This window comes from Erigeron canadensis, chromosome 9 (genome assembly GCF_010389155.1).
Source record: "Erigeron canadensis isolate Cc75 chromosome 9, C_canadensis_v1, whole genome shotgun sequence".
NCBI lineage: Eukaryota > Viridiplantae > Streptophyta > Magnoliopsida > Asterales > Asteraceae > Erigeron > Erigeron canadensis.
In genome coordinates, this window is record NC_057769.1 from 10,406,598 (window position 1) to 10,426,124 (window position 19,527).

The 19,527-nt window shown below is 32.9% G+C and overlaps 1 protein-coding gene and 1 long non-coding RNA gene across 3 annotated transcripts; one reads left to right on the forward strand and one right to left on the reverse strand.

The window, feature by feature from the left end:
• Positions 1-8,683: 8,683 nt before the first annotated feature.
• Positions 8,684-17,768, reverse strand: LOC122582853 (influenza virus NS1A-binding protein homolog). Its single transcript, XM_043755288.1, has 11 exons — positions 17,602-17,768; positions 15,647-15,786; positions 15,050-15,231; positions 14,104-14,592; positions 13,719-13,817; positions 13,075-13,432; positions 12,495-12,694; positions 10,083-10,159; positions 9,727-9,828; positions 9,204-9,390; positions 8,684-8,928 (listed from the first exon to the last, which is right to left on the reverse strand). The coding sequence occupies exons 2-11, from the start codon at positions 15,777-15,779 to the stop codon at positions 8,839-8,841; spliced, it is 1,917 nt and encodes a 638-aa protein (XP_043611223.1). The 5' UTR covers positions 15,780-15,786; positions 17,602-17,768; the 3' UTR covers positions 8,684-8,838.
• Positions 8,881-11,271, forward strand: LOC122582855. 2 transcript variants are annotated; one of them, XR_006321254.1, is made up of 3 exons: positions 8,881-8,952; positions 10,347-10,768; positions 11,046-11,271. It is a non-coding gene; the product is annotated as an uncharacterized LOC122582855 (long non-coding RNA). The 2 variants fall into 2 exon arrangements; XR_006321253.1 differs by lacking the exon at positions 8,881-8,952 and having other exon boundaries at positions 9,806-10,768.
• Positions 17,769-19,527: the final 1,759 nt, after the last annotated feature.

Genomic DNA, 19,527 nt, shown 5'->3' on the forward strand with positions numbered 1-19,527 from the left:
TAGGATCGGATACATATTTTTAAAAAAAGAAGAAAAAAAAGAACTTTAGCTTTGTGTATTTTACTACGTTATCCATCTTGATTTTAATTTTAATTTAATGTAAATAAGTTATAAATTATTAATGTTTGATGTAAAAGTTTATGAAAAATCAGTTAGGTACTTACTGTAATGTTTGTTTTAAAAATATGAAAGTGGTATCTGCACAATGCATTTATGGTAGCGACATGATGATAGTACAATGTGGTTATTAATGTAAAAGTATTTGATGTGAAAGATGATAGTGTAGTTATTTTAAAGGTTATGGGATGTATGTTATAAATAATTTTATTAAGAGTATTATATGTATATTCAGTAAAAATATTTAAATTAATGATCAAATGAGATATGTAGTTTCAACTAGTTAGGATAAGTATGGTTAATAGAAATATTTTGGATTTTTCAAAGATCAAAAGTTTAAAATCATGAAGGATAATTTGTTTTATAATCAGACAAGATAGATATTTTTCTTCAAATTATTTTGAGATATTACGTACTATGGATCCATAGAGACTACAAAGAAACATGCTATATAGGAATATCAGTTACGATTTTTTGATGTTTAAAACGTATAAGTACTCAAGCTTTTTTTTTTCTTTCAAGTAATAATTAGTATTGTTAAATCTTATAAAACTAAAGAATTAGATGTTCATTTCATAGAAAGAATTCACAAATCGTTACTGTTTGATGTAAAATTCAAAGTTAATGAAAAATCTGTTTAGTTCGTACATGTGTTAAAAACATAGAACTTTTTTTTATTCAAATTCCCTTGAGATACTATCATGAATCAGTACTTTGATTACATAGAAATACATGCTATGTTAGAATCATATAAGCTATTTATCACATTATCAGCTTAATGTAAACATTTAATAAATATCAAATGTTATTTTCATCGAAACAACATTGTAGTGAACCACATGTCCACATTATTCATTGAAGCTTTCTTTGTGAGTTGTGTATCCGACATTTTACCGGTTCAGGCTTTGTCAACGATTGTAGCTTTCTTTGTGAGTTGTATATTCATTGAATGAGCCTGTTTGCTGCATAATGTTTACCGGTTCAGGCTTTGTCAACGATTAAGGGCGTGTGTTGTTGGTTAGGCTCAACAGCGCAGGATAAACGAGCAATTTGTCAACACTTGTTAATCATGTTTGATTGTCTTGTTATGATTCTTTAACATGTTCACAGATCTCCACTTGAGCGAGACATACATTTCTTCAAGCCCTTTTTCGAATTACTTAAGCTTTGACTGTTTAATAAATCAGAAGATAAAAAATGTATCTAATGAACTACATAAATTGAAATACATAATTAATACTTAGTCATGCTATCACTACCATATGTATGTTTGTATGCATAGACTTCTATACTATCACATGTTTCCATAGTAAAAGCCAAAAAAGACCATAAGAAAAACTACCAGATCAAAAGGGAGAGAGGCGTTAAGGCATGGTGGCACGCCCAAAAAGCGCACGTAACGCCCCCGACACACGCCCCTATAACGCCATAAACACCGCCCTTGGGGGCGTTACGGAAAAAAAAAAAAGTCCTCCCTATTCCAAATTGAACGTCCGTTCCCGTGTGAGATTCCAAGCAAAATAGTTGTTGAGACGGCTACTTTTCTTTTTCCCTAATCTTTTATATTTCATTTTCACACATATTTTACACAAAACACATACAAAACTTTATCAAAAACACATAACACACCATATGGAAAATTATGATTTTTCGTCATCTTCTTCATCATCCTCTGCTGAATCTTTTGGATCCGACGATTATGATAATGCCGTCGAGTTTTCCCGGCATGATAAGTGGTATCAACTGCATGCGTTGGGCATGGAAGATGTGCCTTAATGCTTGCAGACTTTAGCGATTACTTCAGTTGTGAAGAATAGTATAGTGTGTAGTTTTAATTTACTAGAATTATGTACACTTCTTATATTTTACTAGATTAAACTCACACGTTGTGCGGGACTGACTGACAACATAAATAAAAAATATAATATGAAACGACACGACTTGATTATAGAAAAATAAAGAATTTTTTTTTTTACTTCAGACTTGGTCTCGCCGAGGGGTATTATTGCCCTCGTCGAGATCAAAAGTCAGTGTGAAAACTCAAATGACACTTCCAACCTGATCTCGCCGAGGGACTTAACTGCCCTCGTCGAGATCAAAAGTCAGTGCTGAACTAAAATTTGATCTCGCCGAGGGCAATAATCCCCTCGTCGAGATCACTGTAAAACCTGAACAAAACATCAATTTGACATTTTCATTGCATTGCAATATCACACAATTTGACCTTCACACCTCAAATCAGTTTATCAAACATTCAAAATTGACAAGTACTACACAACAACTTTCAAAAGCTTTCAATTCACCAAATGTACGTTTGATATCGCCTGTTTTATATATATTTATTTTATGCGATCTCATTTATTTTATTTTTAGATTATGCTTATTTTATGGATTTTTATACTTAATAGATGATTGACTTGAATTGTAGGTTCATACGGTGAATGTATAACAAAAAGTTTAAAATAAGTTGTTTTTAACTCAAGTTTGCAATACATATTACAAGTCAGAAGAGAACAAAGTTCAAGATTATATGACATGGAAGTAATTTTGTTTGAGTTCAGCTGGAAGGCGCTTTGGTTCCATTCGTGGGCTACCATACGCAAAGAAATAATCACATTGGTGCATATGTGGGCTCGGGTACAAAAGGAAAAGAAATAAACGTGACAACCAATTAGCCCATTTATGTTGAAGATTGTACTAAGCCCAAATTAGTATCTTCAAAACATGATATGCTCTTGCTAAGTAGTTGCTCTTTTTAGTTGTTAATTTGCAATTCAATTAACAGTTAGTGTTCTAAGTACGTTGGCTTTTGTACATGTAAGGATGGCTTAATTATGTCATGTGTGATGTTGGCATGAAATGTACAGGTTGTTTTATTTTCTGTTAAACATGCTCTATAATAATACTATATATAATTATATACTGTAATGACTAAATATTAGAGAACGAGAGTTGTCCCTTAACATTTTCGAATCACTGTATATATAATCACGAGTAAATATTACAACGCTATAAAAACAAATTAAGTAGTTTGCTGCATGCCTTTAATTACGAGTGACAATATATACGTTGATAAATAGTGGCTGTATAATTAAGGGACTTGATATATACCATCTTTCATCAAAAACTAAAATACCAAAGCTGTAAAATTCATTGAAGTATGTTTTGATGGGTTGCTAGTAATAAAAATAACCAACCCAGCTAGCTTCTATCATCCGACACTATTTTTGCCAATCTTTTTCTTTACTTTCGGTACCATTCGGTTTTGATACCGAAAAACCGGTACCGGTACCGTACCCATGTAATCGGTACGGTATTCGATTCTCACTTTTAGTTATTTTCGGTATTGGTACTAATCGGTTTCGGTACGGTTCTGTACCGAAAACTATCCCTGGGGGGTTACGAATTGGAAGGTGCTTGGGGTGTTGGAGGTCGGTGGGTGAGGGGCGCAGAGTAGCAGCAGCAAAAGCCTCTTGGTTTTCTTTTGGAGTTGTCGTGAGGTGGTGTTTTTCACAGCCGCAGAAAAGAGTTTAAATCTTTGGGGATTTCGTCGAACAACAACAGTCTAATACATCAGTCACACGACATCAACTTTGTTCGAACTCTCTTTCTTATTATTATTATTATTATTATTATTATTATTATTATTATTATTATTATTATTATTATTATTATTATTATTATTATTATTATTATTATTATTATTATTATTATTATTATTATTATTATTATTATTATTATTATTATTATTATTATTATTATTATTATTATTAGTTGCTTATTGTGAGACTATATTACTAAACCCTTATTATTATGGATTTTATTTATTTGATGATTGTTAGTTTTATTAGTTTTATCATGCATAGCTAAATACTTTATCATCTAATGAGATGAAGTGACACAATGAATAATTGTTGCAAAATCTTTTGAATTCAAGTTGATAGTTAAACGTTTTGTTGAGATCTTAATGTTTTGAGTTCTTGTTCACTTATTACTGTTTTATTGATGATGTATGAATGATTTAGAAGTATCTAAGTTTAGGAGTACATTGTTCTAGTTGATTGAGTACAGTCAATAGGTGTTAACTTGTGGTAACGAGTTAATAAATGACAATAGATAATATAAATCAAAGTGTTAACGATTTGGTAAAATCGGTAGACAAAATTGTTTGCAATAACAAAACAAATTAGTCAATATAGTAGGTCTTGATAGGGAAGGTGGTAACTGGATCTTAGGGATTGAACAATTGGTCAATGGGTTCGGATAGGGTAATAAGCTAGGTGTACAACTAGTGAGTTCTTTGCCTAACCTCGTTATCAAATCAACATATTTGAGTTAGGTCTTAAAATAAAGTGCAACCTGAATTTGGTGTGTCATGGAGTCGAAATAGATGATCTTTTAAATTATCTTGATATAAAATAAAGAGAAATTATCACAAATCGTCCTCGTGGTTTGCTCGATTCGCACTTTCGTCCCTGTACTTTTTTATCACTAAATGTTCCTGTACATTTCATTTTCATTGTCAACCGTCCCTAACACTAACAGTCGTTAGTTTGCCTCGTTAAACCTCTCATGTGCAATGAGGGTATTATTGTCAAGTTTGTAACCACAGGGACTATTTGTAATAAACACATTGGATTAAAAAAAATCTTTGGATTCTTTCTCCCACACAAACTCCGACCACCACTTCTGACCAGTCGATCACACTCGCCACCGCCAGAAAAGTTTGCCGGAAACCGAGAACCACCACCCCACTATGTTTACAAAAACATTGACAAACTTCGACCATTTCAGTCTTAAAAACATTGACAAAACAATGATGATTCACGGCGGTAATTAAAGGTGGTGAAAAGTGGTAGTCTATGGCGGTTTTGAACCGAAACCGAAGAGAAAAACATAATAATTGAGCATGGTCAAATCTATAACAACTTGCGTTGAAGCTTGAACGTCTCTTCTTCTTTATAGATACCCGTCGTGAGGTGGTGGTAGTCCGGTGATGCGTGGCTGAGAGAGAGAGAGAGAGAGAGAGTAATAGAAGAAAAAAAGGAAAAAATTATGGTTTCTAGAGAGAGGGACGGGGTGGGTTTGTTTATAAGATCGTTATTTACGTTCTACTTTCCTGGGATGTTATGGAGTCGTGTAGTGGTGGCTGAAAAACGAAACAGTAGGATGAGTTTGTACAAGAAAATAATTGTTGTTGGGGATGATGGTCGTAGTTTTTTATGGTGAAAAAGAGCGGCAGCAGGAGACTGTAAGGGTGGTCGGAAGTTTGGTTGGTGGTGGGAGTGAGAGAGGGAGGAATATGATGAGTTTTTGTCTTTTTATACAAATAGCCCCTCAAAGATGTTTTATCACAAATAGTCCCTATGGTTGCAAACTGGACAAAATGCCCTCATGTGCAGTGCACATGAGGGGTCTAACGGGTTAAAACTAACGGTTGTTAGTGGCAGGGACGTCTGCTAATGAAATGGAAAAATCCAGGGACACTTAATGATAGAAAAAAAGTACATGGACGAAAATGCGAATCGAGCAAACCACAGGGACGATTTGTGATAATTTCTCTAAAATAAATTTCTTTTCAATTAATTTTTCGGAATTGCTAACCTTTCAATATAGCTAACTATTTTAAATCCAATATGACTGGAATCTTTAAAATCCAAAACTCTTTTTAAAACTACATTAAATTCGTTCACTCTTAATTAGTCCTTGTGTTCGATCCTGGACTTACTTTTAAACTATATTGCATACGAACGGGTCCACTTTCCGAGAATGTGTAATAGTCAGTTAATCGGTATTTCTTGTTAATAAATTTTATAACTCGATTTTACACATCAACGTTCCATAACAAAATTAGTCATTTACCCATTTTGCCACATAAACCATAACATTCATTTGACTTCAAATCTTATCAAAACTAATTACAAACACCACATTGAACAAAATACATATCCACAAGATCAAAATGTCAAGATTGTACAAAGAGCCATACAAGGTGGGATGAACTAAGTATCTACCAAATACACCATTCATTCTCGAATGGTCAAAATACCTTCAAGATCCTAGCAACTTCAATATGCCAACAACTTCAAATCACAAGAACTAGTTTCTTTATCTGGAACCACGTATCAAAATGGTAAACAACTAAAAAGTAAGCGAATGTTTAGTGAATAAACTTGCATACAAATATATATATAAAGGAGGGCAAAAACACAAAAGACCATCGCATGTAACCAATGGTACCGTCATACCATCACTTGCATACTCACTTTTGCGCTAACAAAACATACATGGATCCATATACGCTAAACAATAAACAAAGAGGTTCTTAGGGCTCATCTCAATACGCAAGAGGTTCTTAGGCCACATCTCGATACAACTATGGGGTTCTTAGGCCCCGACCTCAAAATTAGGCCCTAACGCCAAATCGATTACCACACACGGAATCCACCATCATATGGTAATCGACCCAACGCACATATAAGAGTATGCAAATTTACTCACCTCATTCGCGACAACCAACAATTAAATAACCTCAATGCACAACAAACTTTTAACTTATTCAAATCATCACAATATGCATATAAAACAATATTCACCATCTTGGTTACTCAACCTAGCCTTTCAACATTACACTAGCATTCCTAACCCAAATCATCTTACTTTGCCATTGAGTTGCATTTCATTCAAAAATTCACTTAATGAGTTCAACTCATAAATTCCATCATCATTCCTTTCAACTAGTAAAATCATCATTCTTTCATTATTAAAGTCTCATTGTCAACAATCAAATTCTTAATTAAATTCATCATACAACTCAATAACAAACTATTATATACAATAAATTGGGGGAAAAGATCATAAAAACTCAATTCTAGCATAACCTCTAAATTTGGGTATTTCAAGAACCCTAATTTCTCAAGATAATCAAAAACTAGGTTAGAAAGGTTATTACCTCGAGGATTCAATGAGCTAATTCAATAATTAAAATCACAAACTCTTCTCTTCCTCTTTCTTTCTTGAATTTCAGTTCACACACTAACCCTACTTTGAATTCCAATATAATAATGAAAGATTATTGTTATTGTTATGATTGAATGATTCTAGAATTGAACTAAAGTGAAGTTTGATTTAGAATAAAATTAAGAGATGAAGATTATAGAAGGAAGAAGTAGTGAGTGGGAGGTAAGTCACAAAAGGAGAAATGGCTGGCACTTCTCCTGAGTGCCACGCCTCTTTCTTAATTTTTATGGGTGTTTTACCTTCTATCTGCTAAAGTTTTAAGTAAATCAACCCTAAATCCAAAAATAAGATACTAGGAAATTGTTTTAATATTAAAACTACAAAAAAGGCTAATTTATGTATTCAAAAAATCTTGGGGTGTTACATAAGATATTACATTATTATTCATAATTTATGATAATATTAAAATCTGTTAAATTACGACTGATCAAACAATAAAATTATAGTTTATGAATATATGATATACGTCAAATATGTTAAAGCATGACTAATAAGTATAAATATTTATAATAAGTCATAAAAAATGTATTATATATATATATATTCATTAAATATAATATAATAAATACTTTCAAAAAGATAGACATAATATAATAAACAATTTCAATGTAAAAAAAAAAAAATTATTTTTGAGTTAATAAAATAAACATAGTATAATGTATATAAAATCTTTGTACTCATAGAGAAATAAAAATATAAATATTACTTGTAATATTAAGATTATGATTAAAATGGATGATTAAGATCATACATGACAAAAAAAATATATATATATATATATCAATTTAAATAAAAAAAAATGATAACTCATTAAGATATTAATGTTAGAATTAAATTAAATTATTATTGCCGATCATTAAGAACTACATATATAGTGTTTTTTTTTACTTTTCAATTTTCTTTATTATTAGTTAATGATAATTAAGATAAAGAATAATTATTAAAGAAATTCTTAAAATTAGGAAATCAATGTAATTACAACATATAAAAAAAATCTTACATAAAGTTATCTCATAATTGTCAACTAATCAAAAAACTATCTTCTCTTAGTTATATAGAAAGATGTAGCCTATAATTTATATTTGTTTTTAAAGTTTTTATGTAAAAAAATTAGGAATAATGTATTTATTATGTTTTATATAAAATTATTAAGTTTAAAAAAAAAATGTAGCAAATGAAGCATATCTCAACTGGCAGATAAATCTCTGGTTTTCCCTCATGTCTTGGGTTCGATTCTTGAGAGTGACAAGTCTGTAGGTTTTTTCCCTGAATCACCTGTAACGGCTAATACCGACTAACTATTAAAAAAAAAATGTTTCTCCATAACCCCCACTCCATACAGAAAATCCCTTGATGAGTGACATTCCACATGAGGGTTCCAATGTTCCATAACCCTTCATTCCCTTTAGCCTTAGTGATGGCTCTCGTGGACCACTAGTACATAAATATGTGGTGTTTGTTCGAGCAAGAACTCATGGTATCAATAGCATCATTCATCATGCAAGACACATACTTTTTTGCCCAACAAATAAAGGCATCTGCCATCTTCAAGCCTAAACTAGGTCATTAATATTTGCAACCAAAATTGGAACGTGGAGACGTGGAGATTCACATAGAGAGCTAGAGTATGGAAGATTATACATGTATCATAAGGCTCCAAGCTAAGACCACCATCTTATTATGGTATTCAAGTTGCATGCTTCATCGTGCAACAGCCGAGAAAAAGCATCTCCGGCTACCAGCCTTCGTGTCAAAAGTTTCCCAGCCTTGGCCTTCCTTGTAGCATTCAACCTGTCATGACGACAAGTTAGTCAGGTAATTTCATCCCATCTATAGGAACATGAGCTATTTTGGGTCAATTGCATCAAATCACTTTAATTCAAAAAAGTACTACAGTACTCTTTAATTCCAAAAGGTATCCTAACATTATTGTTTTAGTACTTGATGCATTAATTGTTATTTATGTAAAAATTTAAAAGAATAAAAAAATTGTTAGCGGGTCAACCCAGCCTGTTTTGACCCATTACCCGCCTCTACATACATATTAGAATGTTAATATCACTTACAGTATCATTGATGTCGTCCCCTCTTTTAAGTCCTCCAAGGATATAGATAGATTCTTTAACAACTGCAGCAGCTGAAAATCCCCTGGGGTAACTCATCGAGTCTCCGATCACCCATGACCCACGTCGAGGATCATAGATTTCTACACTTGGAACCATTGCCCTACCATCAAACCCCCCTAAAACATATCTGTTAAACAATAATCAGTAACTTATACCCAGATTCATGCTGAGTTTTTTAAACAAAGGTGGCAACTTCGACCCATTTACTGGTAATGGGTCAACTCGGATTATGGTTTTAGCGATAACGAGTAAAAAACTGAAAGGGTAAAATGGGTCAATAATCACCCGTGAAAGTAGGTATTGCATAATACCTCTAAAATCATTTTATATTTATTAGTAAAGTTTCATTCCTCGAAAGCCAACTTGCCATGTACGGAAAATTTATACCTTTTGACCAGTTATTAAACGTGGCCGGCCCACCCAATTTTCCAACCGTAAAACAATATAGATATGAATATCTTACAATTTTTCATTTAGAACGACCAAAGAAGGGCAACCCCTCACTGTGTTCATGCTCTCAATCTTTGTCCAAGAATGTTCTCTTGGATCAAACCTTGCAGCAGTGCTAAGATCAAAATAAATATAAAAGATCTCTGTAAGGCTAAGAGAATTAATGAAATATGAACTTCAAACTGAATTATGGCTTTGATCCGAAAGAGTTGGATAAACAGTAGTAAGGCTGACTATTTGGATCTGATCCCTTATCCAATCCGCCCATTTTGAGAACTCTATCATATTCCAATGATGAACAATTAAGTTATATCCAGATTCATTTATCCTCAACAAAACAAATATGGTAAGGAAGGATGATATATTTACTTCAAGTAGTTTTTTCCATCATAACCACCAACAGCATAAAGTGCCCCATTGAGTTCTGCTGCAGCCAAAGAAAAGCGCTGAAAAAAAAAAAACATTGAGGTAAGTTTCGCATGCCAATTCTCAGCAGAAACATTGCTCCATTGTTAGTATCGTAAGAATAAACACCATAAAGTATTGGCCGCACAATGCAGCATTCTAAACATATTGGGGTGCCATGAAAGACGACAGTTCCGTACTTAACCAATTTACTAATTTACACAACAGGAATACAGGATGCTAGTAAGATTAAAATGGGATTCAACAAGTTCTTTCTACTTCATCTGACATGGTGGTCTTATGATAATTGATCGTTAGTCACACCTTTTCTTTAAGCTATGGGCCAAGTCAAACATTTGGAGATATATATGATCCTTTCATCTAGTACAGCACTTTCAACGAAAATGCATCTATTTATTTATTCTCTATTGCTAGGTTTATATTATCTCAGCCTGCCGCTCACTTATGACAATATATGTCACTTATGTGCCATATGCTACATAACCTAATATATAGTGACACAAGACGGAAGCAGAATTGGAAATTTAGCCAGTGACATATCAACACAAAGTTGAGAAATAAATTCAGAACGCTTTATAAGCATACACCAAGTCATCTATGCAAGACACTGCTATCTTGGCAGGTTACAGGTATGCCATCATCTAAATTTAGACTCCCTAACAAAGAAAAAATATGATCTAAAGAAATACATACTATCAGACGGATACATTAACTTGAATGGATGAAACGAAACTTGCAAAATTTTCAAAATTTTGGGCAAAAGCCAGCTATTCTAGAAGACAACGCCTAAATGGAAGTATTTCCCAACCTCTTGATATTGGATTCACAGCTACTTGTTGCATAAAAGTTCTGAACAGAAAGCTGTACTTTTTAGGACAAATATCGATAAACTTGTATTTTATGCAGTCTCAATGCACATGTTTCTATGGGAGTGTTTATCCTCATTTGGTTCAAGCATAAGCTAGTCAACATCACAGGTAAAAGAAGCTAGAGGAGTGTGTAAGGAATATGTTATTTGTCATTACTCTAATGAAATTTAGTTGTTTGTATCGTTGGATTAATTTCCCAAATATCCGCACCAAGTATCACCTTTATTCAAAACATATAATACGTCCATTTGTTTTGTTTTCAAGAGCATTAACTTATTTCGTTCAGAAGCATACTGTATTAGGTTTTCTCCTCATAGAGTTTATAAAAAAGCTAGTCCTACGTGTCATCTCAAAATCTAATAAAAGGCTCCCTATGCTTTGCCTTGTACACTTCATCACCAGAGTTCTCCATATGTTCTAATAGAATCAGATTACAAACCCTGAAAGATGTAAATAGTCTTAAGTTGTAACTATGAAACATCTAAACCTGTAAATATGAGCTTACTTTTCCTTTTATAACCAAAACAGGTTATAATATCATAAATTACAATATGAAACATCTAGATATTCTAAACATGTACAACCATTATAAACCCTAAAACATCTAAAACTGGTGCAGGTGTTTCAGACGAAGACGCTAAACAAATAGTCCATATGTCACAAAGATTATCAAAACATCAATAAAAACAATCCTATGAGAACAGAGACACTCTAAGATCACACTTTTATGTTCACAGCCAATGCTCCGGGATGCATAATCGACAGCCGCCTATCTAATTAAGCCGATGTCCCCTTAAATGCTTAAATTCATAGTTACTACCAAATACTCGTCTAGACCTCTCTCCGTACTCGAATTGTTCTTTCCAACAAGTACCAAAGTTCTTAGTTGTAAATCCTTTGTTCACATACGTCTATTAATATGCTTACCGAATTTACTAGTTGTACTCCATCCACACATACCCGTAACACAAAGCATATGGGATCCCAAGTCCATCAAATACATGTTAGGTATGTTACTTCTCACACCAAATAAGATACAAGTGCTATTCACCTAATTCAATTCTTCCCTTCAATAGATATCGCATTTTGAAAGTCATATAATAAGGACAGGAACTAAAATCTTAAAGAAAATCAAACTTGAAAATATTCTCACCCTATTATTCCTCCCCATTTGCCAAATCTTTACAAAAACCAACCATCAAAAAGACTTTTGATTTACTGATAGCAATTTAAAATGGCAAGAGAGCTTGGACACTCCATTAGATAACACCTTTGTCTTACACAACAACTTGTGTCATACACTTATACAACAACGCCCGTGAAATACTTGTTTTTTACTATACATAACTCGATTATCATAAATAAAAGGACTGGAAGTTTTTCTTTTATGCATCATCACTTCAAGGACATTTTGCATAATGGTATGCTTTTAAATCATTGGTATTTAGTACTTATTACTCAATTCATGTAGATAAAGGTTTTTTACCTTTTCAAGCATCGATCGTGATGGAATCCAGACTCCAATGTCAAGGTCTAACATCTCAATAGTTGCATAGTATTCATTTTCAGTCCCACCAGCAATTGCGTAAATCTTACCATTCAAGGTAGCACCAGCTAGGCTTCCTCTTTTTGCATTTAGAGAAGGGCGATCAGTCCACTCATTCACAACTGGGTCATATGATTCAACTTAAACATGAAAAATAAAAATAACATGTTAGTAATAGCAGGATACATACATATGTATACGCACGTACATACATATGTAACACGTACACATGGAAATGGGGTCAGATAAGAAGTATAACTATGGTCATTAATTTATTTTTTTTTAAAATAACTTTTAAAGAAACGGGAAATCAAATGCACCCTTCTCTAAATTAGATCACCAGTAAATAATTTTGCCCCATTCATCTGAAATAAGTTCTTAGACTTCTTAAATAATTTATAAGTTCTTGGAGTTCTTGAATGTATTTTGAGTTATTATCAAAGTCCTCCCCTACACACTTACATACAAAATCATAAATACATCTATCGATACACACACAGAGAAAGGAAGAGAATACTACCTGTGTCATACCACTCACCACGAGTTCCACCACCCAACACATAAAGTTGACCATTTAATATTGAAACATGAGCATGACATCTAGCAGTTTTCATAGGTGCAAGTGATCTAGTCTGATTCTGTGAAGGTGAATAGCATTCCAGTGATGAGAGCCATGATCTACCATCATATCCTCCAACAAGATATATCAAGTCATCACAGTCTAAATTGATATCACTTGTTTCAGGTGAATTATCCAAATGCAACTCTTCAGATGAAGTTTTCACATTTATAGGATCAGATTCCACAGAGAGTCCTGCTATACTTTCTATAGTGCTACAGCGGTCTTTTAGATTCCTAATTTCCTTTTGTGCTTCAGTCTGACATGTGAAGGAACAGATCACAAATGTTTAATATAAGAGATGGGTCTTATATGGTGTGAGAAAGATGACCCCAAGCAAAGAAAAGATAATAATTATCAGAACGTAACAAAGCAAAAATATACATTTAAATGGAGATAGTTCTCGTTTCAACTTAAGACCTCACAGAAAACAATGAAATCACTGTGCTTGAAGCTTTTTTTATGTCATTAACAACAGGATATATGAACAAATATCATCAAGCTCAATTCCTTTGAACAGATTTCTGAGATAGAAAAAGAATTACCAGACTATACTCCAAGGAAGTAATCTCTATTTCCAAACAACCGATCGTGTGATTTTGCTCTGTTGTAATTGCAATCAGATTATCTATCTTTCTAATCAACTATTACCAACAGGAAAAAAAAATATGTTACTATGAATATTGGCAAAAGACATAACAGATATTAGAGGTGGCAATGTCAGCCCATATACTGAAGATCTAGTCTGATGGTGTTACATTTTACCTTTGGCAGATCAAACAAGAAAGTGGGTTAAAGGACATGCAAAGTGTATTTCAAATAATAAAAACTTCTAAATAAAATTTATTAAAGCTTACAATATCATAAGCTTGTATATCCCCTACCCATCCGTTTGGCCACCTAAGAAAAATACTTGTAAATAGGCGAGACCTGAGCTATAATAGGATCTTGGGATGCCTTGACACCAGCATCAGTTTCATCTTTACGGGCAGGAGGTTGGTCCATCTTTACAGGGGAAGGTTGGTCTACCTTTTTACATGTGGGTTCATATCCACGAGAGGAAGGTGGGTGCACGAGATTAGAGTTTGAAGCCAGTTTTTCATGCTTCAGGTATACAGGTTCCTTGTCATCTTTCCCAATGGTACCTATTGAAATATTTGGTGTACCCAAACTCAAAGTCTTGCCACTGAAACTTGTACGAAGATCTTTCCTTTTAGGCTGATTTTCCACTTTCTTGTATGACTTGAAGACAGATATTGGTTGAGAAGAAAATAAAGCCAATAATTGGTTCGTTTGGACATGATCTAGCTCAAACCAGAAACGCTGTGGAGTATAATAGTTGTCCACAATGATGGGCTTAAACTGATCCTCGTTTAGCGGCTGGCGTGGAGAATCTGATGATCTTAGACGCACTTGAACCTACATAAAAACACCAATGTTCAATGAGTTTTTTACTACATGTATATAATATAGATTCTCATTATTATTTCAATTAACCACTTCCATACCCAGTAAAAGTGATTATTTAAAATGATTACCCTCTTATGTGCTTACAACTTCATTGGGGATAATAGTACTTCAAAAATATTTAATGGGTTAACAACAAAATACGTTTAAAATATTGTTTACATATATTGTCATATTTCAATTTGAAATACTATAAAAAATAGAGAAATGTCAAGTTTAGTTGGCACCTCAACTAATCAGAACTGTACAAACATTAAACAGCTCATTTATCTCATTATTATAGCTTTCTAACCGTGAAAGTAAATCAAAACACTATAGCTAATCATATGTTAATGATCATTCAATATCACATTACCAGTTTCAAACTCAACAAACAAGTAAAGCATGCACTAGGGTACATGTTAAGTACCTGAGCAGAATATCGTGTTCCTTGTGAAGCGTAACCAGCCCATGCATACGGATCTATATTTTTTTGGCCATGACTAGCAGCTTCAAAAACACCATGCAATTTTCTATCCGAATAGTTCAAGAGAAACAATGGTAATCCAGGATCAATTTTTTCAACATACACAAGGTGCTCTCTTGGTAGACCTATCACAGTTTAGTCAAGTACATTAAGAATATGACCAAAGGGTGAAGGTTTCCTTAAAAAAGTCAGAACGGGTAGGGTGAGAAGGAATGGTTAACGTGTCAAAAATACTCAGGCTGAGCTGGGATACTTTTTTGTCTAATATTTTCAAGCTTTTAGGTAACTTATTATTAATGCGTCAAATATAATTACACATATAAATATGAAGTTCTATATATATGATTTAGATTGTTTAAAGTATTATAAGAGCAGTGATCGACTTTCTAGTTTCTACCCTTTAGACGTAATCCATTTAAACCAACTTTATTAACCATTTGACCAGCTAGAGATAAATTAACCCACATCGCCAAATACATTACTATAACATATTTCAGAAATATATATATATATATATCCTGGTCAAGTTAAAGGACTGACCAAAGAGTTGCTTGGAAAGGCATTCCTGGAACGTTGTGTTCGTGGCACCAAAAATTACACCGCCTAGTTGACTTTTCCCTAAGTTTCTAATGGTTGAACTATATTGGTTGGCCTCTTTATTTCCTGCCACCATCTTCAATCTGTAGCTTGCAAAACATAATCCAACGTAAAGAAATACGTAACTAGTCATAAGACAACATTTAATTCTGTAGTTCTAAAACAGTAACCCCAATAAAACCCTTTTACATTAATCACTTGACAGGGTGATTCTTTACATCTACAGGGATAAATACAGACCCACCATGTTACACATACATTTGAACAAATAAGCTAGAAACACAATCCCAAGTTAGTTCTGTTGCTAAACATACCAAGCGTATCACAGATAGTTAAGATGTATATGATCCAAACATAAAAAATTGCTAAGCTGAAACATCAGAAGAAGTAAAGATCTTGAATGTTCTGAGTATCCTTACAATCCTACAACATATTCTTTCACAATTCTATCACGCGCATTATATTCCTCTAAATCATAACTATCCAAACATAACTAATTGGAATAATACATTACGTTACATATTATATCATACCATCACAATCTTTTTCTCAAATAAGTGCACGAAACATAAAAGTAAAAACAAATTAAAATAAAAAAAAAAAAAAAGCAAACAAGCAATCACATGGTATAGTGCAATTATTTCAGTTATATTCAAAGATTGATCAAGATAACATTAAATATAACCAAGCACATTTATCAAATGGCCCTAGACGTGGCGGTATTCGAGGTAGCCCAAGAACCACAACCTTATGTGAGCGTTTACTTGCATAGAAGTTTGTTAAGTTTTTCAACTTCATATTTCAAATAAAAGAAAAGCGTTTTATTTTTTCACTAGAAACCATTAAAAATTTTGAAACGCGTTTAGTTGTTTTCATTTTCAACTTCAGAAAACACAAGTTTTCCATTCCTATACTGAAAACTACAAATATGAGATGTGATCGTTTCATCAAGAGATATTATAAGAAGTTTTAGACAACATCCACAAGTCAATATTTAGTTGGATACACTTTTTTAACGATAACTGTGTACATTTCCATACACTTGAATAATTTAAAAAATGTAGTTCTAAGTCCAAAAAGCGAGTTTTTTCTTTTTTCAATCACATATATGTTTTTCAGATTTTCACGAAAAGAAAACATAAGTAACGCCCGATGCCGTCTTCCACGTGTTTTTGGTCCTAATACCACGACAGTATATGAGGAGGTTGAAATGGCTGCTTCCAGTTCTATCTAATATAGAAAAGGACCGGGATAGAACCCTTGACCTATGTCTACAAAGGCAAGGGCGTTAACCATCACCAAATTCATGTTTCTTCACAAAAAATTTCAGGTTCCTAAATATATAATGAGCCAAAAATGGCTTTGCCACCTTTCATAAAAACCCGACTAAATTCCTAAAAATACAAGACACATTCACATAAGCATTTCATCAAACACCACCCCTTCAAAATTCACTCTACAACAAAACTCACATAAAGGAATTAAAAAAAAAACATCTATTAAAAAATGGGTTATGCTAAACATAGCTCTTAGGGTTGTATTTAAGATGCCTTGAATAGCCAATGATGTCTAGCCTAGCTGGTAAGAGACACTTCCAGTTTTATCCAAGGTTCCTCAGGGATTCCAAATACCCATAGTTAATATCTCGTTGTCTAAGATACTTGAAACGTTTCACCATTATACGTTGAGGTTTCCTAGAGGTATTTTTTGCCTTAAATAGATGTGTATTTAACATAAATATGAAAAGTAAAATTTTATTTATGCTGCAACACATTTTCCTATAAAAAATAAGTAGCGTGTAAACCCCTTAAAACCCAAAGGAAAAAGCCAAAAAAAAAAATAATAATTAAACAAAATCATAGTGTTGATTTTATTGAAAATGGAAGGAAAGAAAGAACCTGTTTGTGTGTATGTGTGTGTAAATGATGGTGAGTTTAGTATGTGTCTTGTTTGGTGGGAATGATGATGATGATGAAAGCGCGAAATAAATGTATATACAGTATATGGGAAATGGTAGTGTTGTGAAGCGACGGGTAGTACTACTTTTGTCAAAAAAGAGCGACAGTTTCTGGCGATAGGTGATACGATATTGATATCTTTACAATAAAATGAGTAGAATATACTACGAGACAATAAAATAAAATACTCGTATAATGTTTTAAAAAAGTTATCCACTATCTTTATGGTGTAGGGGTGTGACAACACACACTATTATACGCCAACTAAGCCTAATGAATAATTCACAAACTTGTCCCAATGAATAATTCACAAACTGTATTCATAAATTTTTTTAATTTGAACAACAAATCTAAAATACTTTAACTTTTACGAGCATAGTATCCGCACCTTGCAACGAATATTATGGACGATGGTGTCTGATGATGGACGACGACGGTGGTTATTCACGAAAATAAAAGGGTTGTATATCGTTTTGGTATATAGAAAGAAAGAATATTTTGTGTGTTGTTTTAGAGAGAAAAATAAAGAATGAGGATATTTAGTTTTGTTTTAAGGGAAATGGTAAAAAGGTAAAATTGCATGTCCCAAATATGTAAACTTTTCAACACCCCATATAATTTTTAATAGGGAGTATAGATATAGATATAGATATAGATTTAGTTAAATAAACGTGAATGAAAATCGTAACTCTTGTTTACTTTATTTGTGTTTGTCTCAATCGTTTGTTTTGTTTAATACAGTTTGTTCAGATTTTTTTTATGTATACACTAGCACGATACCAATACAATGCGGTCGTGTTTGTGGCGGTGACAGTGAGGTGGTGAGGGACGAATGTTGATGCTAAAGACAATGTCAAGTGATGTTATTAATTGATGTAAACGTAATTGATCTAAATGATTACTGGAGATATTTTAAAAGATAAAAGACTAATAGTGTAATACTCATATAATCATTAAGGATATTTTGGATATTTTTTCTCATATAACTTTCAATAGAAGAGTTATTTTTTTTATACTATAGTATAGATATAGAAGTATTGAAGTATAGATATGTATGTGTACATATATATTGTTTTAGAGAAAATTACATTTTTGGTCCTTCAACTTGGCAAGATTCATAGTTTTTGCCTTTAAGTGAATTAATTACAAAATATAACCCCTAAAGTTGGTCCTTTTTTTTCACTTTTCACTTCGCGACCAAGCACCGTCTATTTGGTCCGTTAAACAAGAGGCAAATTCGTCATTTCATCATGCTTTTCTTCTTCATCATTCATTCATCATTAGAAACAATTAAATATAATTTTGTATGATGATTGATGAACCCAGGAACAAAATCCTTCATTTATGAACCCAGGAACTAGGAATCAAATCCATCAAAACCATATATGAACACAAATCAACAAAAATAACAAAATCATAAATCAAAACCCATACAGCTTATTGGTTTATCACAAGAGATCGAACAAGAATCAACCACATGTAAATGTATATCGAACAATACCACATCATATTCTTCTTCTTATTCATCACCAAAGACTTTCCCAATATCCTCTGCCACGCATAATCATCATCAGAAAATCTTGGAAGAAGTAGCAATCATCCCATGAAAAATGCTAAGAAACAAAATATCCGGTCATCAATTCTTCCGGCCATCCAGCTTCGCCGCCGCCCAGATGTTCTTCCCCAATCACCACCAGCGTCTCTCTTAACCACCAATTATTTACTTTTTCAAATCATATGTCATGACAATACAAGATCTCCAAGCAAAACATTAATTAGTTCTTTTACACCTATCTTTATCACTTCCATAATTTTTTTCCATTTTCCTTATGTAAAGCATTCCCAAAAAAAAAGATATCAAGAGGG

What these genes read in the sequence shown, in the direction of transcription:
- LOC122582853 (XM_043755288.1), bottom strand. Translation starts at nt 15,779, where the DNA reads ATGGTGGCAGGAAATAAAGAGGCCAACCAATATAGTTCAACCATTAGA. An exon ending in AAGATCCTATTATAGCTCAG is followed by an intron (nt 13,818 to 14,103) that starts GTCTCGCCTATT and finishes TGTTGGTAATAG; the next exon opens with TTGATTAGAAAGATAGATAA. An exon ending in CACGATCGATGCTTGAAAAG is followed by an intron (nt 10,160 to 12,494) that starts GTAAAAAACCTT and finishes TTTTTTTTTCAG; the next exon opens with CGCTTTTCTTTGGCTGCAGC.